At 40.6% G+C, this 26,299-nt stretch overlaps 1 protein-coding gene across 5 annotated transcripts in view; it reads left to right on the top strand.

The window, feature by feature from the left end:
* Window positions 1–26,299, top strand: part of LOC137524618 (uncharacterized) — a 571,079-nt gene that overhangs the window by 174,425 nt on the left and 370,355 nt on the right. For all 5 annotated transcript variants that reach the window (XR_011022737.1, XR_011022738.1, XM_068244694.1 and 2 more), the window contains exons 10-14: window positions 2,576–2,741; window positions 7,124–7,306; window positions 7,460–7,612; window positions 10,027–10,171; window positions 25,859–26,017. Coding sequence is in view for 3 of the 5 variants with exons in the window: in XM_068244694.1 (XP_068100795.1) it covers window positions 2,576–2,741; window positions 7,124–7,306; window positions 7,460–7,612; window positions 10,027–10,171; window positions 25,859–26,017 (806 nt within the window). In the remaining 2 variants the exon portion in view is untranslated. The remainder of the gene's footprint in view (window positions 1–2,575; window positions 2,742–7,123; window positions 7,307–7,459; window positions 7,613–10,026; window positions 10,172–25,858; window positions 26,018–26,299) is intronic.

The raw sequence follows: 26,299 nt of genomic DNA, 5'->3' as shown, positions 1-26,299 counted from the left end.
ACTCAGTCTACAAGCGAGGCCACACTGTGCAGGCGCTAGAATGGACCGGACCTGCACAGTAACACAAAACTACTCATGCACACAGGAAAAGTCTGTGCATGAGCAACACACAGAGCAGGAAGCCTTGCATCTTTGGAGTAACTAACTGCACTTACACACCCACTAGGCATTGTTCCTTCAGCAAGGAACTGCTGTTTTTATCTCTGCTCATAAATCACAATAGGGCACGTGAAATAATATCTGTCAAAATCCTTGTAATATAAAGATTTGACATGAAAAGATCTTTGCAAAAATGAAAATCCACTTTAAACTTCACCAAATTTGTTTAAGTATTCAAAGTGAAAACAGGCAAAATAGAAACTTGTCTCTTTAATGAGTTGGGTCAAGTGTTATCCCAAGGGAAAAATGTGAACACCTACAAAGAATCAGAATGACTATGGGAGTCTTTAGTGAGAGCTTTTATTGTGATGCAAATCTAATCCTACAGGCAACAGTGTCTGGGTCTCTGTAAAATGATGATGGGCACCTGTCTTGCCCTGGTTTCCCTCTGACTCATGACAGACATCTCTCACTGCTTCATTTTCATTCATTCCCTCATTGTCTTTCCCCTGCCTGGCAGGAAGCAATACTGGGAACAATGCCGTTTCACTGGGGAAGGGTCCGTGAATTAATGCTGCCTAAATCTTGCCTCTCCCTTGCTATTCTTGTCCTGACTGCTCAGATTAATCAATGCAGTCATTGTTGAAATATGCCTAATTGCAATTGTTCACTCCAGAATTTCAATGGCGTGATTAAGTCCGCGCAGGAGAGAGGTGGATAAAAGGCTTTGAAGGCATGCAGCTCTTTTCTAATTAATTTTAAACATTAAAAAGTAAAATATTGAATGAAATAATCATTTTTTACCTGACCTGCCATCTCATTTTTTACTGCCTTTTTTAAAGTTCATCTGTTTCTGAATATCTGAATGTGAGGTAACCACTTGAATGACGATCCTATAAGCTATGTATCCTTTCTTGTCTGTTTTATGAAATATGATATTTAACAGGTTGTAACACTTTCAAAAGACGACAAGCTATATGAATGGGATCACTTCAAAGGGCTGACATATTTTAAATGCTTAAGTGGAATTACTAAGGAGATCCTTTAGAAAAATCACACTTGGCCTGCAAGTGACTTACCTCGTTACAATGAAACTTTTACTATTGATAAAATGGCCTTTGTAAAAGCTGGATGCAGCATACGGTTACTTTTTATAAAAGTTACTTACCGCAGAACCATGGATTTCTTTTCCTCCGTTCCAAATATCATGGCAAGAATTAGTATAATATCAGAGAATTGGAAACTGTAGGGCTAGGTTTATATATCACTGGGATCTACTGAATAAATAAGATAAAAATAAAGAGAGGGCTAGGTAACAAAAACCAACAGAGTACATATTGTGATGCAGAGGAAAGAGTGAAGCAGCACAGAAGCATCAAGAAGGAAAAAGTCACCTTGTGACTTAGAACTGAGGATTTTACTGGCCACTTTTGTAAGGCCTGTTTCTCTTGAGAGTGGGGTACTGGCCATTTTGCAGAGGTTTAAAGAGACTCTGTAACAAAAATGTAATCCTTTTTTCTACCATCCTACAAGTTCCTAAACCTATTCTAATGTGCTCTGGCTTACTGCAGCACTTTCTACTATCACCGTCTCTGTAATAAATCAATGTATCTTTCCCCTGTCGGACTTGTCGCCCTGTGTCTGGAAGGCTGCCAACTATTCCGTGCTGATCTGTTATGCACTCCCCCCTCCAGGCCCCTCTATGCACACTCCAGTGTGTGTGTTATTTACATAAGCCAGCAGCATCTCTGCTCTCTGATATCAGTGAGAGAAGAGAGCTGGATAAAAATCCTCCTTTGTTAGGCTGTGAAAGGAGCTGGCTGACACATACTGAGGAATTACAGACAGAGCAGAGCTGTCTGCAGGAAGAAACGATCAGCCTGTCACTAGTATTCAGTGGATGAGAGCTGCAGGGGGAAGAAGGTAAAAACACAAATGATCTCTTGAGATTCAAAAGGAAGGCTGTATACAGCCTGCTTGTGTATGGATGTATTTTCTATGTGTGGACATACTGTACATCAACCTACTTCCTGTTTTGGTGGCCATTTTGTTTGTTTATAAACAAACTTTTTAAAACTGTTTTTGACTACTTTTAATGCGGCGGGGAGCGGTGAAATTGTGACAGAGGGGAATAGGAGATGTCCCCTAATGCACTGGTATGTTTACTTTTGTGTGATTTAAACAATACAGATTATCTTTAAGTAGTGGGTGAGAGTGGAGAAATTCCTCTGTAAAAGGCAGTTGGTTCCCTCCAAATTGGCCTTAGAATATGGAGGTAAGGACATGGCTATAACTATGGTAGTGGTCAGATTGTGAGCCCCTGCGAAGGACAGTTAGTGACATTACCCTGTAAGATGCTTTGAAAGATGGCAGTGCTATATAAATGAATAGGGATGGTACACTTTCTGTGCCACTGAATAGGAACCCAGCTATGATCAGCTGTCATACTGAAGTCTTTGCTGATTTTCTTTTCTAGGCAGCCATTGCTGGATGCCCTGCCTTCTTGTGGAACTGAGGCCTGTGTGGGTCTAATGAAAGATATTCTGCTTTCTAAGGAGCTAGAAGATGAAAAAACAGAGTCATTCCTAATGTCACTAGCATTTATTCCTGAACCAACACCTGGGATGATTAGCTCTATTACTGTAAGTGTGTTTCTGGTTTCAATGTTTTGATTACTTTTTGCTGTAAATAGCTAGTAATAGACGTGGGGAAAGTGTGATAGCAATCTGATGTCTGTGGTAGCAGCAGTGATCCCCCAGCAACTAATCTAGAAGGTAAAGATCAGTCAAATAATTTTGAAAGCCTTGTTTCATTTTACCGGTTGTTACCCAGAACAGCAGTAAGACCTGTCTATCCAAGCCATAGGTTTCTCCTTCCCCCTTAATCGGTATGTATCTAAGGACCTACAGTGTCTTCTTAGTCCACAAGGGTGCTTGGTAAATGTCTTTAAAGTGAATGTCAACTGAAATAAAAATGAACCAGATACTTACCTATGGACAGGAAGGGTGTGCGTCCTATAGAGCCTCCCCATTCCTCTCATGGTCCCCTTAATCCAGCGCTGTCACCCCTGTTAGCAATATTTGACCCATTGGTCGAATACTGCTCTGTGCCCCTGCAGGAGGCTTCAGGGGTCTTCGGGAGCCAGAGTGCTCCCAAAGACGGCTGGCTCGGTACTGCACCTGCCATAGCACACTCTCGCGTTCACACATCTGCAACGCAGAGCTGTCCGTCTTCAGGATCACTCAGAAGACCTCCCATGGTGGCAGATAGGAACAAGATGACAGCAGTGGAATGAGGGGACCATGAGAGGAACGGGAAGGCTCTATTGAATCCAGAGCCTTCCCTCTTTATAGGTATCTGTCTTTTTTCCCCATTTCAGTTGACATTGATTTTAAGTGCAGAGAAAGTTCAGTAACCACCAGCAGATGATTTTAACAGTTGATTATTTGAGACGGGGGGATATCAAAAATTTGTACATACCTACCTCCAGCCCTCTCCGGTCAGATCGCTCCTACGGCTGGTTATTGCTTGCATATGTCTTTTTCATGTGAAACTTGAATTCATCACATAGTGTAAATGATTGTTCTCTTATATGATCATTACATTGACCAGAGGATTGTATACACTGTTCATTAGGTAGCTGTATTGTAACACCTTTACCTGAATACTGCTAAAAGCCAATCAGTATTCAGTTAGACATCAGCAGACAACTAATAGAATATCAACCTGCCTACTGTCACCTCTAGATTTCAGCTGATTGATGCAGTAAAATGATATAGGAAAAAAGGAAAGGCCATGTCTGCCCCCTCCTCCCCCCTTTAACCCAACCACTTTGATCTGAAAAATGCTTTTCCCAAGCAATGTTTTGATCAGATATGCCTTGGCCATAATAGGGTTTATGTTTTGTAAAATTCAATGTTTTTTTTAATCAGATATAACATCTTAGCCCTTATTTAATTCACTTTTTCTCCTAGGTAATATTTTTATCAATAAAATGCCCTTTAAAGGGGAACTTCCGCCTAAACAAACATACTGTCATTAAGTTACTTTAGTTATGTTTATTAAAATAGATAGGTAATATAATCTCTTACCCACCCTGTTTTAAAAGAACAGGCAAATGTTTGTGATTTCATGGGGCAGCCATCTTTTTGGTTGAAAGGAGGTGACAGGGAGCATGTGTCACAGTTTCAACTGTCCTGTGTCATGATCACCCCTCCCAGCTGCGTGCGCTAGGCTTCAAATCTCAAATTCAAAATTGAAAAAAACTTATTTGCGCCAAAACAGCAGAATTTTCATCAGAAATCCCATCATGCTTTGCACAGTATCAGGGGAAAATGCCTGGGCAGATTTCTTTGATTGGGTTGGAGCTTAGCTTTTGTGCAGCTAAAAATGAGGCTTGGGTAAGAAAAACAAAGTTCTGATGCTGTGAAACTGTTAAAGAAACACCAAGCCTTTTCAGTGCTGCTGATTAGATTTTTAGTCTGGAGGTTCACTTTAAGCCACCAGCAAGCAAGGAAATGCTGAAAATAATTTTAGCCATAGTTTTTCACCTACACTTTGGTACTTTTGCAATTGCAGAGAGCTCAAAAGTCATTTTAAACAGAAAATTAACATCTCCAAGAAAAAAATTTAATGTGTACCTGAGGGGACAGATCAGACACAGAGGCTTGTTCCCTGCTTCATGACATGCCTATGTGTACCTTTCATGCCGCTCTCCAGCCCCCCAAGCACTGCACTGTCACCTCCGAAATTGCTGACATGCAGCTTGTCTGTCATCTTGAGGGAAAGGGCCATCCCTTGCAGCAGAGGCACTCCTCCAAAACGACCACTGGGGACATTCAGAAGGCCCCTTCCCCAACTCTCATTGGTCAGCTGTGCCTCTCTCGCCACTCCCCCACCTCCCTGCACTATGCTCTGTGATGAGACAAAAAGAGTAGAGCCTGCAGTCACTAAAAGTGAAACAAAAGGATTTCTGGCCACAGGAGCAGCTGTAATTGAGGCTACCTGATGCGGCTAGCCCCCGGATCAGAAATCATATTTTTGTTTTGTTTTTTTACAAAAATGCTCAACCTCAGGTTCTCTTTAAGAGAAAAATTGAATACGGGCCTTTATCTAATAAAAACATCTCATAGTGTATAGTGTCCCTTATTATGCAACTTGGCGAGAGACAGTCTTACAGGAATCTACTAGCCTAACAGGTCCCGGGAACACTCTTCTTCTGCCACACTCCCTCCCTTTCTTCCTGTGCTTCCATATCATCCAGGAATTTATAATTAGATAGAAATTAAGCTCTGTCACCTACACAGGTCTTGAGAAACACTGATTTCTGGATTTGGCCTTTAAAACAAGTAAAGGATACGCCACCATGTATTGTCTCCCGGTTTGCAGTCATTCAGGAATTCTCCACCAGTTTATTATATGGATGATTGCTGTCCTGAAGTCACACAGTTTCTCTTTACAGAGTGTTCTGTGATTTCCTGCTTTATGATGACTCATTACTATTGACATCTTGCGCACGATATTATAAATCCTTTATTGTGAGCAGTATAACTTCAGACAGCTAAGAACAATCCTACACTTACTGGCTAGTATTTTCCATCACACTGTGCTTCAAATTACATTGGCCTGCTTTAGATTACCTGTTGCATGATGCCACACAGAATCTGGCCGGAGTTTTAGATTGTCCTCCGAGGGAAAATCTGGGTTGTCCACATGTTTTTCTCTTTTTTGTCTGAAGTCAGTACTGAGCCTGAAGTGTTGTGAAAAGATATGTAAATATTATTTCTACTTGCTCCTATTTCCTTTAAACCTTTGAATGTAACCTTTGAATGTAGTCTGTATAAATGTTGGTTTATTGTGGCTCCGTACTATTAACAAGCTGACACATCATTGCATTCTAGCAGTTCTGGAGGATTGGCTAGCTTACAGGGACAACAGGAGATGATTTGCATATTTAGCAGTGATACATTGTGGGAGACATCATATGCTCATTCCAACCTCAATAATAATCACAAATACCTTCTGTTTTTGGAAGGCAAACTTTTGTTTTCCTTAGCATTTTAGTAAGAGGGAATTTGGGCCTTTTGTAGCCCCTTACACACTCCAATGAGTTCTGGTTCGGCATGAGCTTGCTGGGTAGTCTGTAACAGTAAGGAACTGTGTGAGACCGTGTGAAAGACTGTGTGATTCAGCTGAGACAAAACCTACTTTTTCAGCTTTTAAATAGAAAATAAAAAATTAGGGTTTAGAGTAGCATGTGATTGTGATTAAAGTTTCAGGACAAGATATTTAGTTTCAATAGCGTCATTTCACACAAGGTAACATGTGAGCACTGTAATTACCAACGTAATTTAAGTTTTCTTTTTTAAAGAGAACCTGAACTGAAAATAAAAAGTCAAACTTACCATACACAGGTCATACTTACCTCCTGTGTAGTCTACTATTAAATATCTTTATCCTCTCCTGCGTCCCATTTGTCTACTGTGATCAATGGAATTCTCCATCCTCCATTTTAAAAATGGCCATTACCTCATAACAGCTTCCTGGTCAGAACACTGTTAAACTGTAACATCACCCACTTGAGCCATAGGGAAACATGGACATTACCATGCACATTCAGTTGTAACTGACAGCTGCTGATATATAACTTATAGGAACTGGTATATTTCAATTCTGACAAAATATTGTCAGAACTGGAAGGGATCACTAAGAAGAAAATGGTGAGCTTCTGAGAGGAACTGATGGTGAGGTTAGTATGTAATATTAATTTGCAGCTACGTCATGTGTTTATTATAAATAATTTTACTCGCTTCAGGTTCCCTTTAAATATGTGCTATGAAAGCGATGAAACTTTATTTGAAATGAATTTGTTAGCCGTTATTAATGGAGAATTACCATCTGGATTTTTTTCTTGTACTGTATTGCAATGGAATATCTATCTGTCTGTTTAATATTTGCATGAATAAAAGGATGCTAGCTGTCAATGTGAACTCACCCAAGTCATGTCCTGTGACTTTCTGTTCAGCCTCTGTTACAGGACCCGGGGAGCAGCCAGAGTGTATATCTCGCTATTACAGCCTTAGTCCATCACTTCTGTTTGACCACTAAAAGCTGCCAAGAGGTTCCTGAAGTCCAAGTGGTCATGGGAATGTTGCGGGCATATCTGGGAGAAAACTGCACTGTCCAGGATCCAGAAGAACTACAACAGGTCTGTGGTAGAGTTGTCACTCACATGCCATAGTACAAATGCATTACTCATGTTATTATGGAATGTTACCCAAAGATCAAGATCAATGTGATTGCAGAATTAAAGAAAATGTCTACATTCTATTTTATGTTTTATTTTTTTATATATCCGTAGATGCTGATTGTGTTAAAAGCAATTGGAAATGCAGGACTGGCTGCTGGACCACTAATCCCAACACTGTCCTCCTGTGCTCTTCTTAAAAGCAACGCAGATAGCATAAGATTGGCTGTCATTGAAGCTTTCCGGAGAATTCCTTGTTCATCCAGTGTAAGTCTCTACAACTACATATCTTCTGCAATAGCTTTCTCATAAGAAGGTGCCAGTGGGGTAAACCTTTAGTTAGCTATGACACAATAGACAGTAGTGGTAGGGGTGATGCAGCACCCTATGGGAAAAGACACAGGAGACAAAAAACGGGAGCCCAGTAGTGCAATATGTTAAAACACCAAGGTAATGGAAGGAATAAAAGCACTACTCACAAAGGAGGGTTGCTGGGGGCAACCAACCACAGGAAGCAGGTGGAGACAATAAACCCGACTCCACTCGGGGTGGTCCTGGCCAGGACCGGAGGAACGGTCGCTCTCTTAGTGGAAAAAGGTTGTGACCACCACTGTGGAGACCCACTAGTGGCGTATCACCACCCCTCGAACAGAGTCTGTTCGGGGGTATACTTAGCACAAAAGATTTTTATTTTTATTAGCACAAGCGGCAACGCGTTTCACGGGTCGCAGCCCGCTTCATCAGGCCAATTGCAGTGCCAAATGAATGAATTCCTAAAGCATAGGGAGGCTCCCTATGCTTTAGGAATTCATTCATTTGGCACTGCAATTGGCCTGATGAAGCGGGCTGCGACCCGTGAAACGCGTTGCCGCTTGTGCTAATAAAAATCTTTTGTAATAACTTGCAGAGATTTCGTCTTTGAGGTAAGCTACCTCAAAATTCTTACTTATTTTAGTCGTTTTTAAACGTTTTTATCATCCCAGGGCGCCTCTTTCCTCCGCTTGTGCTATGACACAATACTTTATTACTGTAGACTGTTCACTTCAGAAAGAGGCAGCATCTAAGCGGACCATAAACTATTTGATTCTTCTTTTTAAAAGATTAGGTTCTAGATTCAAATACAACATTTCGATTCTGTTAAAATGAAAGCATTTGTGTTATATTGGTTGAACACTGATCAGGGAAGGTTGTTGTTTGGATTTGGGCGGGCGAAGTGCTTGTTTGATGGTTATGGCTTTGTACTACAATGAGCAGTGCAGCTTTAGCAATACTGGCAACAAGGCAATCAGCATTAGAGCAGATTTCTGCTGAAGTCCAAACAAATAAATATGTAGTGGTGCAGTGTGGTAGACCAGGCAGAAAAAAATAATAATATATGTTTGATCTACTACAAATTGTACATGTTATAACCAGAAGTATGAAAAAATGACTTTTTTGGAAGGGAAGATATCTGGCAACCAAAGTGTTAATATTATGCAATGCAATTGGTGATGATTAGCCTACTGCAGTCCATATTTGAAAAAAAACTGCAGGATTTTAGTTAACCAGTCTGTACATAGATAGATGATGGATAGATAGATAGATAGATAGATAGATAGATAGATAGATAGATGATAGTAAAAGTGAAAGACTGTCTGATGGTTGTTACAAAAGACTGTTTCTAAAACACAAAGACCTGTGTGAGTTGCAGGACTGGACTTCTCACCCATGGAACGCTTTGGACAGTCAAGTTATTCGCTTTTAAAATATGCAATCAACGTTGCAAATATTGTGTCTCAGTTGTCTTTGGCAGAAAATATGTGTCCTCGCCTAGTTCTGGAACAAAAATGTCCCCAATGCAAGATGCTCTGCCCGCTTTACAACTGGTAATATTATTGTATGCACCAAATATGAAAATTGTATGACCAAAGGCATAGTCCAGTATTTGCCTTTACTAATAATAAGAACTTCTTAAGGGTAAGCTAGGGCTTTAAAGAGACACTGAAGCGAAAAAAAAATTATGATATTATGATTTGTATGTGTAGTACAGCTAAGAAATAAAACATTAAGATCAGATACATCAGTCTAATTGTTTCCAGTACAGGAAGAGTTAAGAAACTCCAGTTGTTATCTCTATACAAAAAAGCCATTAATCTCTACGACTTTCAAAGTCGTAGATAGGGCTGTTTTCTGACTTTTATTATCTCAACTGTTCATTAACTATTTACTTTTTCTCTGCAAGAGGAGAGGTCATTAGTTCACAGACTGCTCTGAAAGAATCATTTTGAATGCTGAGTGTTGTGTAATCTGCACATATTAGAGAATGATGCAATGTTAGAAAAAACACTATATACCTGAAAATAAAAATATGAGAATATTTTCTTTGCTGCTAATCTTCTAGTAATTATTCATAGTACACAACCAATTTATTATATCATATATTTTTTTTCGCTTCAGTGTCTCTTTAAATTAGCATGTTACTGTGGGAAACAAATCTGTCAATGATCATATCAGTATCTAAAATTCCAGTATCTTCATTAATATGTTGTCTATTACTGAGTGAATGTTGATTCCTCTGCTGAATTTTAGCTGCCCTTCTCGTTAGTGAATATTATAAAAGTCGACCGGGCAGTCACAATTTTGTTTATTAAAATACTACCCAGTGTTATCTGATTGATTATTCCATTTTATTTCCAAATTAGAGAAACACATTGTATCAGCTATATGAATCTCTAGAAGACACAGAAGAAACAAGGATTTCTGCCTACTATTATGCTATGAAATGTCCAAATCAAGAGCTACTTCATATAATTCGTCAGACGTTGCGAACGGAGAAGTCAACACAAGGTAGCATGTTATTGTCAGACCTCTTGTACACATGCAGGTTAAACCGGCATTGCATTACCCTGTCTTGTTGCAAGGGATCACAAAAACAAGGAAAGTCTAGGGATAATTTCACACTTATTGCTGTCCCTTGCGGTGTGTCAAAAGTATCCGATCTGATGCAAGGGCAACAGCACGTTGCCACAAGCACTGTGCTTAGTGCATGGTGCTTGGGGTAATGGACGTCTGGGCGATGCATGTAGTGTAAACAACAGAGCACGGTGCATCGTGGCACACATGGGGGAATCCCAATGACGTACTTCCTGCCTATTAGGGTGTATGTCACTGGAGACAGGGTGGCGCTATGCATATGACCTTGCCGGCGCACTCTGCCGGTCATTTTTTGTGTTGCAGCGGGATGTGGCAGGAACATCACATCTTACGGCAACACAAGAAATAAGTGTAAAACTGGCCTAAAAGATATTGATGTTCTTTCAAAATAGGGGACTTGCTTGCATTTCCAGCAGGTCAAAATTCTCTATTTGATTGACACTAAAAATAATTTCTTATCAGTTGTATTAAATAATATAATGCTAAATAAACTAAAGCCCACATGCTAAAAACTGTAATAGAAATGTTCTTATAACTATTAATTCATCCAGCCATATTGCAATTACCGGTACATTGTTCCAGAATTCCTAGGCCATTATTCAATTAACTTTTTTTCTCCTGAGTTTTCTCATAGGAGAACATTTTTAATCTTCTCTTTAACCAGTTAATGGCAAACTGACTTGTTAAAATGTCCTGTTTTAGCCTGTTAATGGCAACAGGACGTTTTAATAAGTCGCTCGCTCTCGCCGCCACTCTGCACGTGTGTGCGCCGATCCCGCCGCCGTTACTCGTTGGGACTCTGTCTTCCGTGATTGGGGAAGAGGTCCTCTACCCAATCGCAATGCCTAGAAGGAATGGATGTGACCGCGATCAGCCACTAGTGCCATCTTGTGGCCAAAAAGTAAAACATACAGGCACATGCATACACATACACTTATACACAATATTAATAAGATTAATAACTTACACTTCCAAAGCCCCCCCCCCCCCCCAAAAAAAAAAAAACACTTGTAAAAAAAATCAGTTGAAAACAAACAAAAGCATAAATAGTTGCTTTAGGGACTCAGCTTTTCTAATCTATTTTTTTTTTTAGGGAATATTACTATAACTTTACTACATAGGTGCTTGTAATTAATGATCGGACAAAACAAAACAGAAAAATAACACCTATATTTCCACATAATATATTGTCACCATACATTGTGATAGGGACATCATTTAAATGGTTTAATAATTGGGACAACTGGGCAAATAAAATGTGTGCGTTTTATCCACAGGAGAATGTTTAATTTTAAAACTATAATGGCCAAACACTGAAAAATAGTTTTTTTCCATTATTTCCTTATTTTTTCCGTTAAAACGCATTTACAATAAAAAAATTCTTAGCAAAATGTACCACCCACAGAAAGCCTAATGGGTGGTGAAAAAAACGAGGTATAGATAATTTTGTTGTGATAAGTGGTAATACAGTTATTAGGGAATAAAAGGGAGGAGCACTGACAGGTGAAAATTGCTCTGGTCCATTAGGGTAAAAACCACTTGGGGGTGAACTGGTTAAAATAACTTTTCAGAACTTCACATTTGAAAAAGTACTGAAAACCAGTCACAATTATTTTGAATATTTTCTTGCTGGTTGGTGGCTTTAAATGCATTTTACTGGCAAGGTGTAAAAATATAACCTGTGAGAAAGCATTAATTGAATAGGGGCCCTAGTCTCTGTCTAGGTGTCCATCAGCAAAGTTTAGTCTTGGCCTGTTCTTTCTGGACAACATAGGTTTTCTCCATATCCAAATCTCATATTGATTTAATTTTTGCAGACTTTTTCTAATGGTAGACCATGTGCACCTGAATAGTGCTAAGAACTACTCATAAGTCCTTTGATGAAATTCTGAGGTTAGCAGTTGTTTGAAATATTCCATACAATAGGTTTTTTTTTGATTGAACAATCTGACCATATTAAAATCCTTCCTGGCTTCACAGACCTCCTCTCTAAAGCCTTCAGGGAGTTATTATACTTTATAGACAAACACATATATCTAAAATGGGAAATATTTACTTCCTTCTAGTTATTCATGGAAGTGTCTTATTAGAAGCAGAGCTGTTTAACATTTCTATGTTGTGCTAGTAACAGCTGTGCATTTAAAGGTTATTTTAATAAGATGATCAAAGCGGCACCAGCAAATGATGTAAGGACCAGGGCACCATAATCTGGAAAATTTGCACAGATCATCACTATATATTAAATCTAACTCTATCCTGGCCATTGACTATAAAAACCAGTTTCATTTATGACCAAACCAGCATCTTCAGCCTAGCCCAGAATGTCTGGTCTTGACACAGAAAGAATGAGTATTTTATAGTTTAAAAATGGTACTGTAATGAATGTAACAATACAGGCCTATTTTACCTGCTGGGCAGCCTAATAGGAAAGTTAGTGTAATTGGCAGCTGGTAAGAGGGCCACACGAGTAGACTTATGCCTTAAGCATTCCTGGACAAGTGTTATAGTAATAGCTCATCAGGCATAGATGGAATTGTTGCCAACATAGCTGCCAGCAATGTTGAAAGTAAAATGATGTACCAAGCATATAAAATAGTTTAACTATGCCAGATTGTTTTTCTATCTGCTCATATGAGGTAATTACACATTGCAGGGTAGTTTCTGCATTCTTTTAATTATAGCGCATTGGATAAAAAATAATAAAATAAACCTCCTTAAAACTTATTTGCATGCATTTTTTCTGATACATAACAAACATGTTCCTATGCATACAAAATAATGTGTCAATACAACACAAGAACGTGTAAACCCCTTAGATGTGAACAAGCTCAAATGGCAAATCGTTCAATGAGCAACATTTTCTTGCTTCAGGTGCCAGGCAAAGCAGTGATTTACTGAAGGGGAAGTACAGTCAAAAACATTGAAATAAAGCTGTTTTCAAATATCCAATGATGTACAAATCAAAATCTTCTGCACATTGCAGGATGCATGTAAACATAGCTTCTATTTACTCTTTTACTCTTCCCTATCAGTGAATTTTATATAGTAGATAAAGAGAAAACAGTTTCAGGTATTTTCCATCTTTACTTCCTCTGACTGAAGCCAATCCTGATGTCATATCCTCCCTTTGTAACGATTGGTGTAGCACACAGACGTCTGATTATTGTGTGATTTGTAGAATCACCAATAATACAGACTCTATACTCAATTATGTGGTGATCTGCAGTATCACCAATAATACAAGTATAGAAGGCTAAGAAACAGAGGTGTAAAGTGTTTGGTGCAACAGTAGATAAATAATAGACCTCACCAGTGGAGCTGGTAAAGTACTATCATTCACAGGAGCTGTATAACTTAAAGTAAACCTCACCAGAGGAGCTGCTGGATATTTAGTCAAAAGAGCACCTCACCCGTGGCAAGGGCCCACTGGTGAGTCGAGAGGTCAGACAGGCAAGGTTTGGCAACTGAGAGGCGAATACAGTACAGAAACGTGAGGCAGAAGAATAGTGAGTTATCAGGCAGAGGTTTAGCAACAAAGGTCAGATAGGCGGAAGTACAGAATCGATAAGCATTAGCAAGGTCCGAGTCTAGCCAGAATCATACACAGGTAATCAGTAATACAATATAACAATAGTCCTAGTCTTGTGTGAAATCCCTGGTTTCCTCCCAGATCAAAGCACACCAGATACTAGTCTAAGGTCTGAGCGCTAACACGAGTGTATTCGCAACAGCAGACGAGTTGCGAATGATCAGTGAAGGCTTAAGAAGCAGAGGAGAGCCCACAGCCACGCCCCTCACCAATCAGCCAATCCGAGCGGCGTGAGTCACCTCTGACATCAGCTGACCGGCATGTCAGCTGACGCGCCTTCCTCCAGCATAAAGGTTCTGTCTCCGTGCGCGCCCGCACGAGACAGCGACCCTGTGAGCAAGAGACAGCACCGTTCCCGGTGTGCTAGACGCCGGCGGAACGGATAAAGCCTGAGGACAGGGAACAAAGGCGGCTGCGGATATACCTTGCGTGTCCGCTGCCGTTATATTTGCAGATGTTACACCCTTACTCTTTTTTTGTTTTCTTCTAAAAGCTGCACTGTCATATCTAGCTTGCTTTGTAAACACATGTGAGCACAGCGTACATTGTATTTCAGCAGCAGAGAGGTGTATTTCACTTCTCATCCTCGTGTCACACTGAACTGCCCTCAGCCAATCAATGAGTAGCAGGAATGTGGGAGGGGAGATAACAAGATTCCTTCTCCTCAGCTATGTACCAAATAGAGCCAGGCTGACTGAAATAAGATTTTACAGAAGAAACATTAATGATTATATTGGAATGCTTGCAATGCAGGGTCAGGTTGTAGACTGCATAATAAACACAGAGCAGTGGGTCTATAGAATTTGCTTTTATGGCTGACCTTGTGGTTTAACCTTTTGGGGTAAACAGGTAGGAATTCACAAATTACTCCTTTTACCTGTTTACCGGTAGGGCAATACAGTCTATAGAGCAGTTAGTACACCAGGCTTCTCAAGAGCAAAAGTGTAAATTTATTATTCAAAGCATGTGTAAAACACCATACATTTGGGGACCACCCATGTTCCCCTTTTTCAGAACAGTACTGTTCTGAAGAAGGGGACCCTATGTGGCACTGCAACAATTGTCAACGTATGCTTATCTTTTAGAACAGAGAGGAAGTTCTGAGTTTAGGTCCATTTTAAGAACCATGTAAGCTGGTATAGCTTAGGAAGCATACCACCATCCTTGCTTACTGGCCTCACCTTACTAGCCAATACTAGAACTAAACGGTTTTTTTTTTTACATTTTTGATACACATGTACATGCACATGTGCACATTTAGCACACATACATTCAGGCTAAAAAGGGATTGTGCCAGATCACCCTGTGAGACCACAAGTGTTCTCCCCAACAATTTTTTTTCCAGCTGGGTGGCATGAAAAAGTAGTAGGGCAGGGCAGACAGTGGATTGATAATAAGTGACAGAGAGGGTTTGGCAGGTACTGAAAAAGGATTGTTGAGAAGCAACAGAGAGCGGGTGACAAATACTAACGGGATAAATTAAAAGCAACAGCGAGTGGGGGACAAATACTGACAGAGGAATAATGAGAAAAGACAGTGAGTGGGTGAGAAGTACTGACAGTGGATGATGAGAACAGCAGTGAGGGGGTGATGGACACTGACAGAGGATTGATGAGAAGAGTATGAGCAGGTGACTGATAGTAACAGGATTAATGAAAAGTTATGGTGACCATGTGATGAATATTGACAGAGGAAGATGAAAGGAGAGGGGATGACAAGTACTGACAGAGGATTAAAGTGTAACTGTCTGCCATAAAATAAAAAAATCAATTCTTTATTTGTATCTGGTAAACAAGTAATAAGGATGCTAACCAGGCAATCCAAAAGTTAAAAATCACTATTTATTTTCTTGTTGATAAATAATCATTCCCCAGTTTACCTGACTCTTATTTGGTACATTGCCGCACAAAGGAAGTTGAAGGGCATGCTGGGTTGTCTTTTATTGCTTCTTTACTTTCATCTCAGACTTAACTAATGCAGCCTGATTGGCTGAAGCCCCTTTCCCCCTGTTTTCCCCTCCCACACCTCTGTTCCTCTATGATTGGCCAAAATTTCTCATGCTGAGACAATGCACTTTCTATTGCAGAGCTGGGTGAGAGTGCCTGAAGACTGGGAGGAGGGCAGGCAATGCATACACAATCAGACAGAGGACAGTAAGGGAGGAAATGACATCAGGATTGGCTTCAGGATAGACACAGTTAAAATGGAGAATCCTAACAAGGATTTTCTCTTTTTTTTTTACTCTTTAAGACAACCAACAGCAATCAGGTGACAAGTATTGACAGCAGATGATGAGAAGAGACAAAAAAGCGGTGACACTTATTGACATATAATGTAAAAGCAAATGATGAAGCAACATTGAGCAAATAATGTTAACAGACAGGAGGTGAAGTGATAACTAGAGGGTGACAGACAGAATCCCACTTGACCCATGATCATCAGGAACTCCCTGGTGGTATGTGAGTCAACTTTCTGACAGTATCCAGCCACCATGCTGTGCTCCTGGCTCTCCTGGCTCTCCAACTAACTGTTCAAGAACGCTGCATCATTCTGTGGGATGGGTGGTGCCTCAACAGCAGCATGATGTGTAGTTCAGGATTTCCTCCTGACTCAAGCCTGAGAAGCACTTCTTCCTTGTGTGGGTTGGGTGGGGCACCACCCACCCCTCAGCAGCACTGTGGTGCATGGTTCACAGATCTCCGCTTGGCTTCAACCTGCTCCGCTCTTCTTTCCCCTGGTCACTTTGTACCTCTATTTGTCCTACCTCATGCCTCATCTAATTCCACACTCACTATCCAGTGCTGAACCCTCCATGTACATTACTGTTACTATGTTCAGAAAGTTATAAGTCATTTTATTTCCTATATCAGATATCCTGCTCAATGTTTTGTTGGTGCATTCATGAGCTATGTTCTTTCAGCATGGAAGTTATGATGCCTGCGTACTTAATATTTATGAGCTAAATCTAGCTTGTAGCCAGTAGCCTTATTTGATTTGAGAATGCCTACAGACAAATCAGTTTTTATTCCATTGGTAAAAACCTTGGTGTAGATGTTATGACAGGCTCTTTGTACTATGAATTCTCCTGCATCACTTCTTGTCAAATGGCCAGGGCCGGAGCTACCATAGGAAAAAATGGGCAATTGCCCCAGGGCCCCAGAGCCTGTAGGGGCCCCTAAGTTGTCCCTCCCCCATCTTAACTGTTGCTCCCCAGGGACTCTGCAGAGTCTGTTAAGTTGGGAGGTGATTGGGGGAGGGTCAGCAGCCAGCTCAGGGGCCCAGGAGGGAAATTTAGCTGCAACAAAGGGCCTCTAATGACGCTTTTTGGTCGGGGGGTGTCTGTTGGGGGGCCCCCAGGCTAATTTTGCCCTAGGGCCCAATTGTTACTTGAACCAGCCCTGCAAATTGCCTAACAGGCTCTGGAGGTATTGACAATTAAGGATGGTCAATGAGATGCAAATTGTTCTGTGTTCATACAGGATTATGCAAATTTAGTATGCAGATTAATGCAATTTATTAACAGATCAATTGACGCCCGCTGAGGTTAGTTAGTTAGTTAGCAATAGCCAGACCCCAAATAAATGTCACCAGAGGACAAGCTAGGTTATCAGAGGCGCTGTGCTTTATACACACACTTCTAAGTTACTCCTGTTATATTTTTGCCTGAGGAAGCGGGCTTGAGACCTGTGAAACACAGTGCATATTTTTTTGGAGTAAGAATTAAAACTTTTCATCATTTAGAATCGTTGTGTTTTTCCTGGGGCGGTAAGTCCACCCTTACCCCCATCTTATAATGTTTTCAATTTATGATATTTTATCCTGTTGGTGCCTCTGTTATTCTGTACGCTATTGTGATCCACCTGGTGGATGGGTGTGCACACCCTTGTTTCCTTCTACGGAGAGCGACTTCTTAACTTGAGTGAGGACAGGTCTAATATCCCCCCATGTGCATATAGTGGTTGCCTGAACTTTGGCAACCCACACTTATCCACCATCATCAATAATACACTATTGGGGGCTCTCGATTTTGTTTTTTTTGTTTTCCAAGCTAGGTTATCAGTAGGGGAATATATGCTTTGCTGAGCAAGCTGATCCTTCTCTCGGCTTCTCCCTGCACCCAGCTAAACGCCGCTGGGAACCTACGTATGCTCCGACTGTGGGGAAGACTGGCTTTATATTGCAGAATGGCAGTAGGGTGTGGGCTTGAGAATTTGGCTTCTCTGGCAGCGTAGTAATCACCATACCCACCAGCTAACATGAGATGCTTCAGCATAATGCCTCAAAGTTAGCAACAAGGTGTATTCATAATAAAATGTAAACATCTGAGGCTGATATATGCAAAGAGGAATAAAGAAATAGGGGAGCAATTGCCCCATACAACCTATTATAAATTTTATGACAGGTGGAACTGGATTGTTTGCTGTAGGCAATTCTTACACTGTTGCTCCGCTCTGACTTTGTAAGTTAGCCCCAGAAGCTGTAAAAAGCAGAAAGGCTCAGGTGGGCAAGACCGTACTTATACATTTTAAACCCATAGTATGTTGGGGCCCCCCTTTTATGTGCAGCAGCCCCCTCCATTCCATGTGCAGCCCTCTCTTTCATGTGTATCATCCATGTACTGTAGCACCTCTCTTTTATGAACAGCTCCCTTGGGCATCAGTTTCCGCTTCTCATGAGTTGCTTTCCATTTTCAGCCTCCTCATATGTAATAACCCCTCTTTCATGCCTAGGTACCCCCTTAGGCTGCAGGTGCCCAAGGCCGGGACCTTTCGGGGCCTTTCCAGAAATCTGGCCCTGCAGGTGGGAAGAACACACAGAGAAAAGTCTGGATGCTTTAGGGAACGTTTGGTGCAAACTTTTGCCAAGTCTACTTCTCCATAGTGTTTCACTCTAGACGTTAAAAATGCAGTTTTGGAACGTTTTGTTTTGTGCTTTCAATTTTCAGTGCATTGAGTGGAATGCTGTTATGTAATACTGCAGTTTTTCTTCTTGTCCCGCTATATCCCTTTCACTAGGAGGTATTGATGATCAATGTATATCAACCTTCATTACACATAGAACCACTTAATTATTTTCTTTTTCAATTTACTTAAATTCCTGAACAAATATTTCATACAGAGGAGAGTTTTGTAACGATCATATGATTCACTACTTTTAAATATCCTAATTATGAGTGTAACTAGAAAACCATTTCTGGCTTGAGTATAGATCTAAAAATATGTCTCCCTCACATTTATTTTGACATATAATAAAGGACTGCAAAGTTATTGCCCTACCACTGCCAATACTGCAGAGCACGAACTATTAAAATGTAATTTCATGGTAGATAGAGAAATATATGTGTCTCGTGCATTTTAATTGGCTAAGAAAGGCTTACATTTGGTGATTATTCACCTTACTCAGTGATGTGTATAATTCAATATGAAAGAATCCAGAAGGTCTGCACACTCAATGAACCAAGTTCCAGGTTTTATTCAAAAATCGTGACACAGTTCCATTCCATACACCAACGATTCGTTTTGGGCCCCCTGGGGGCCCCTTTGTCAAGGAAACAAAAACAGAATGATCATCATTCTTCTGTTTTTGTTGCCTTGACAAAGGGGGCCCCAAAACAAATCGTTGATGTATGGAATAAAACTGTCACGATTTTTGAATAAAACCTGGAACTTGGTTCATTGAGTGTGCAGACCTTCTTGATTCTTTTGTATTGCATAACTGGTCCAGCACCTCCATGGTGGTGTGCGATTCTTCATCGACTTGTATAATTCAATATGGGTATTGATCTACTGAGATTGAAGAACAATGGAACACACTCGAGGACATAAGTGACTCCACAATCCTGGACTGAATTTTTTTTTTATAAACTGCTATCAGGAGCCAAAGGCTTGCAACCCTACTCTGGGTAACAATCAGAACATTGTGGGGTTGCTGAAGGGTTAGCGAATGAGTTGATGTGTGACTGCAGTCATGAGCATTGTACACACAGGAACTGCACAGCAATTTTTTGGTACTTACACCAGTTACATAATGTCCAATGCCATAACATGTATTCTGCTAGTGTACCACATGCTGTGCTACTTGCATTTACATGAGGTACACTAGAAACATGTGTGTTACCTAAGTAACACAAGTTGCGCTGTTCTCACAATGCATGCCAGTAAAGTTTGTACAGCCTGAAAATTGATCAAATGCCACCTTGGCAGGATTCGATCAATCCATTTTCAAGCTGTCTACATTTGCATACAGAGTTTGCATTATCCTGCATCAACTTGGAATTATTTATATCTCATCATTGTCCATCCCTAGTTCTAACCTACAGTATATACCATCCAAAAATCAATTTTGTTTTTCTTTTGTGATCCAGGGCTTACGTTATTGTACTTTATGTAATACAAACCACTCCTGTACAAGAACAGCTTTCACATTTTAGTGTTGCATGAATTCAACTAATAAACTCTTTTAACTGTTTATTTATTTTAATTTAACCCCCCCCCCCCCACACACACACACACACACATACACACACATACACACACATATGAATTTCTTTAACTATGGTTGTAAAATGAATTATTTTTGTATTCCTGTGTATATTTAGGAAAAAGCTAAAAACTATTGCAAGTAACATAAAGCGATTATTTAAAAAAAATATATACACACACTATACATAAATATACCGTGTATGACTTTGTACAAATACATGTTATTAACTGCAAAACTGTCCTTTTTGTTTGCGTGCAAAATAGCAATAAAACAAAAAAAACTTGTGACTGCTAAACAAAATTTTTCTGCATTTTTGGAATCTATAAATTAACTAACTTGCTCTAAAACATTTTCCTGAATAAGAATTTGCTTTTTTCTGTATGATGGCCCTTTTGATTTTTAAAGTGGTGATAAATAGGACATGGTGGGTTGTATCACTGCTTTTCATTTTTCGCACGTTTCTGCTGCAGCTGATGTTTGATGGTGGTTGCAGCTATTTATAAAGCAGTAAAAAGTACTGACTGACTGTGTCATCCTGCAGTCAGCAATGTTAATACAAGTCAATGGGAGAAAGCACCTCACCTAAGATCTTCTTCCTACTGAATACCACTGCATTATCATTATGCATTATCCCTGCTTTATTAACTTTATTATTAATAGTAGATATGAAGAAAAGCTATTCTAATGCATTAGAATAGATTGCATTTTTTGTTGGATATCACCAATCACAGCTGAATTCTCTCTTTTTTTTTATAAATTGGTTGAAAATTGACCATAAATGTGCGGCCGGAGGGGGTGGGGGGTGGGGGAAGGGGTTGCAAATTGGAGAACAGCATTTAAAGGGAAACTGAAGTGAGAAGGATATAGAGGCTAACATATTTATGTAGTTTTAAAGAATGCTACTGCCCTGCTTATCCTCTGCCTCTAATACTTTTAGCCATAGACCCTGAACAATCTAGCAGATCAGATGTTTTTGACAAAAATCTGACTAGACTAGCTGTATGCTTGTTTCAGGTGTGTGATTCCGATGCGACTGATGGCACAATGATTAGCAGGCCTGCCAGGCGGAAGCAGGAAATTTTGTGCGCATGAGGCAGGTGGACAAAAAGGGCGCCGCCATTCACTCCCATAATAAATATCGTTTAATGGGCGCCCAACAGGAAAAAAGGGCGCCGGAGAAAAATAATGTTTTAAAAGTGGCGCTCGGAGACTTTTAATGTTTTATAACTGCTTCTCATGATTACCCATTATTTAATGATTTATAATTTTTTAAACATTATTTTTAAACGAAAAACAGTACAATATTTTTTAAAATATTACTTTTAAACGAAAAACTGTACAATTTTTAAAAAAAAAACATTTTTAAACCAAAAACCGCACCATATTTTTTTTAAAACGTTATTAATGCTTATCACTGGGGGGTCTTAGGTTTAGGCATCACAAGGAGGGTCTTAGGTTTAGGCACCACCAGGGGGGTCTTAGGTTTAGGCACCACCAGGGGGGTCTTAGGTTTAGGCACCACCAGGGGGCCTTAGGTTTAGGCACCACCAGGGGGGTCTTAGGTTTATGCACCAACAGGGGGGTCTTAGGTTCAGGCACCACCAGGGGGGTCTTAGGTTTAGGCACCAACAGGGGGGTCTTAGGTTTAGGCACCACCAGGGGGGTCTTAGGTTTAGGCACCAACAGGGGGGTCTTAGGTTTAGGCACCAACAGGGGGGTCTTAGGTTTAGGCACCAACAGGGGGGTCTAGGGGTTAGGGATAGGTACAGGGAGGGTTCTGTGTGAGAGTAGGGTTAGGTATAGCTTTAGTAAAATTCTTATTAATGTTTTATAAAACGTTATTATAAATTTCACTTTTTAAACAGGGAAGATTAATGTTTTTAAAATTGCCGATTTCATACACATTATTTAATGATTTATAACTTTATAAAACATTATTTTTAAACGAAATATAGCACAATTTTTTTTTAAACGTTATTCATGATTATCGTTTAAAACCCTGCGCCCTTTTTTCCCGGCGCCCTTTTTTAACGTACGCCTGCCAGGCATCTGATATTGTTTAAAAGGAAATAAATATTGATGTCTCCATATACTTCTCACTTCAGGTTCCCTTTAAGACCGCTTAATAAATAGGCCCTGTCATCTCAATACTCGACAGGGAAATAGTATGGACCTTCATAACAGAAGGATTTCAGGAACAACCTAGTTAGAGGAGAAGATGGAGACTATGGTCTCAATTCATCAAGCATTACCACATTACCGCATTCGGTAATGCTGAAAACAGCTGATTTTTCGGAGCATTTCGGATAGTGTCAATTCATAAAGGCTGTTACAGCATGGAAAGCTGAAATTACCGAGCAGTGAGATAAATTACTGACTTGTGTGGTAAATACCTCAACACATGTCAGTAAATGTCAATTTATCAAGATTACAGCATGTGGTAAAGCCAAGTAACTGACTCAATAATTGCCGGCAGCTCTTCTTGGTCGGAAACAGTAGGAGCCGTTACTCACACAAGCAGAGAGGGATAAGCTATGACTGACAGGAGCAGAAGACAATAGAAACAGCCCCTGCCTCCTGCAAGTCCCGTTGATCTGACATTGATAGGTTGCGAAGACTTCTTGGGAGTGTCCAGCTTTTCTACCCCTCAGGCAGCGAGCAGAGAGATTGAAACAAAAGAGTCTTCCCCTGTGGCCGTTTAACTCCTTAGCTTCTAGTTTGAAGATGCGGAGGAACTAGTGGGGAAATCACCTAAGCATGGCATGCGTAATGTCTCCTGGAAGTTCATCTAAGCAGTGTCAATTAAATAAAATGTTAAGAAAGACTAATGGACAGATTCAGAGTGAGCAGAGGCAGTATAACAAACGTACATTGTAAAGGGATGTCGGGGATGCCTCTTACTATTGTAATGCCTTCACTGCACAGAACAGCTGGTAACAACACAGAGACACTCCACACTGCTCTGTTGTTACCAAACAGGTTTTTGTGAATTGAAGCACAGTATTACGGTAAATTACCAAACTTTTTCCGCACCTGTGAAAATAGTGATGAATTAGCAAAAAAACCCCAAAAAAGTAAAATACCAAATGGGGTATTTTCCCAACATGTGTTTTTTTTTTTTAATCAAATCGCCTGTGATGAGTTGAAGCTTATGGCTTTTTCTTCTGCTTTTTTCTTTTTTCAGTTGTTTTTGGTGCATAAAGAGTTGGATGTGGGGCTGTCAGCACTGTGTTAACAAAGCTGAAGCTATCCTGGAGCAATAAACCTGCTCCTAGTATAGCCAAATAATACATTTGATCCTGTACATGATTGCACAAGGCCAGGCATTCAGGGATGGATTACCGACCAGGCAACAAAAGCAGTTGCTTGGGGCCCCATTCAGAGTCAAAGGGGCCCCATCAGCACATAAACCAGCCCTCGCCATCCTGTCAGCGGTGGCTGGATGGTATAATGGTTAAAGGGACTCTGAGCAGTGCAGTAACTATGGAAAGATGCATATAATTTTAAAGCTCTATTTCTCCTCTTTCCAATGATATATAAACCGCTGCCTTTTAGTTTTCGCTATTTTTGCGATCGAAATCGCGGCCACGGCAATTTTGATCGCGAAAATAGCGAAAACTAAAAGGCGTAGGGTGGCAGTTTCTCATTGAAAAGAGGAGAAAGAGAGCTTCAAAATGATATGCATCTTTCAATAATTACATTGTATTACACAGGACGACTTTTCTCCAAAGTCGGCAGCTCGATTCAGCACAATGCAATGAAATATAAGGAACCCAGTGGGATATAATTACAAACATCATGCTGGTAGGTGTGAGGATGTAACTAATTAGTTGTGGGTATGCTTAAAGGCATACCCTCAGGCACTGCGTGGAGTCCCTTTAAGGGCTCTGCCTCTGACACAGGAGACCAGGGTTCGAATCTTGGCTCTGCCTGTTCAGTAAGCCAGCACCTATTCAGTAGGAGACCTTAGGCAAGTCTCTCTAACACTGCTACTGCCTATAGGGCGCGTCCTAGTGGCTGCAGCTCTGGCGCTTTGAGTCTGCCAGGAGAAAAGCGCGATATAAATGTTATTTGTCTTGTCTTGTCAAATGATGACGTGCGCTGCTGATTGTCTTCAGAGCCAGGCTCTCCTCCTAGGTCCCCCTCCTGCTACTGTGCGCTCTGCCGTTGCCCACTCCTCCCTCCCTTCCTACAGAGAACCACAGCTGCAGCAAGAATTATAGCAGCAGATGGCAAACGCTCACTCACCTATCCATGATCCAAGCGATAGAGATCCCGTCATCTGAAACCCATCTGTCTCTTCTACAGTGCAGCCGCTCACTCTGAACTTCCTGATTCTCAGATCAGACAGGAAGTAGGAAGTAGTAACAGAGCAGCAGCACTCTAGAGCAGACAGATGGGTTCCGGATGACAGGACCTCTATTGCTTGGATCGCAATAGGTGAACGTGAGTCATCTGGTGCTGTCATTCTCCCCCGCTGCTCCTGCCTTCTCTGCTGGACTATCGTATTCACTGGGATGGAGGCTGCATGGTGGCTGTCTAGTTTGGAAGGAAATCGGTTGTTCAGTGGTGGGGGTGGTTATGTAATTCTGTCTGGGGAATGGCTTCCGGTTTGGCGATGTCCAGAGCTTTCTGCTATTGCCAGGCTGGAGATGCAGGGGGAAAGTGCTGCTGCTGTGATATCTGGTGCCCTCTTCACAGGTGTGCCCCAGCCATTGAGTGCAAATGTCCCAGTCATTCATCTCTCACTCTGCATTTTGCCGCTGCTATTCCCTGCATTGTGCACCCACAGAGGAAAGCGGACTGTTGCCCATAGCAACCAGTAGCTCGGCTGCCCCGGTGTGTGCGGCATGTTGCGGTGCAGCTGCATCTTCTGATTCTATTACGACATGATGGGGGGGCCCAAATCAGTTACTTTGCTTAGGGCCCCATTTAGCCTTAATCCGGCTCTGAGGCATTCATTACACAAAAAATGGTCCTAATTTACTGAATATAAACACTTTGTTCTTGCATTCAAAATTGTTGTCATTTTTATAATGCTGCTGGAAAACACATTTTTGAGGTACCGGAAGATCAAAAAAGTCAGTCTGAAAAGTTAGAAAATTCATTTATTGACTAGAACTGGGGTCATCACATAAAGCATATTGAGCACTTCTGAGGTAATGTGTACCAATTTAGTAATCCGTTTCTGAAAGGTAAATTCATTTTGAAAGAAAAAAAAAGAGGGAAGTGCCTGTTAAATAGAAGCTTTGGCAGCTTGTCATGTTTCCTTTGGCCTCTAAAACACAAAAGGACATTTAAGGACTTCATTAGTAAATTGATTTATTCACACATGACATACCTACAAGATGGAAATGAAATAGCCAGAAAATGTGTGTTGGCAGAAGCCCCATTATGATTTGCATTTTTTGAACATTTTACAAACAACCTTAATTGTCGCAACCTGAGTTTTCTGAAAGTGCATAGAGTGCTGACACCAAGAAAAGTTTCAGTTCAACCTGTTAACCAGTGTTTGTTTTCTATACCAGTGGGATCGTTTGTATGGAGTCACTTGTCACAACTCTTAGAATCTGATGATCCTCTGAAACAAGACATAGCTGATGCTCTTCCCGATGACATCTTAACAAAGGACTTTGAGGGGGAGTCATGGAAATACTCCACCTACTCCGATGCTACACTTCACTCAGGTATTGCATTCCTTCAGTCAGTTTTATTAGGTATAATAGACACACAAAAAATGCTAAGTGAACCAATTTGTTAACCAAAAAGTTACGCACAGGCAAGTTACGCAAGTAGAAGAATTCTAGACAAAATTGCTTCCTAGTTTCCTACTGCAGAGCTGATCCCTGAAAATACTATGCTAGGAATACGGCGCCTGCGCCTTGTTCACATATTCTGCACTGTTGTTATTGATCTGAAGAAGCAGACTGAAATTCATGAAATGCATAAACTGATTAGTGCCTGAATTG

Source organism: Hyperolius riggenbachi, chromosome 7, assembly GCF_040937935.1.
Source record: "Hyperolius riggenbachi isolate aHypRig1 chromosome 7, aHypRig1.pri, whole genome shotgun sequence".
NCBI lineage: Eukaryota > Metazoa > Chordata > Amphibia > Anura > Hyperoliidae > Hyperolius > Hyperolius riggenbachi.
This window is presented reverse-complemented; position numbering and strand designations above follow the sequence as displayed.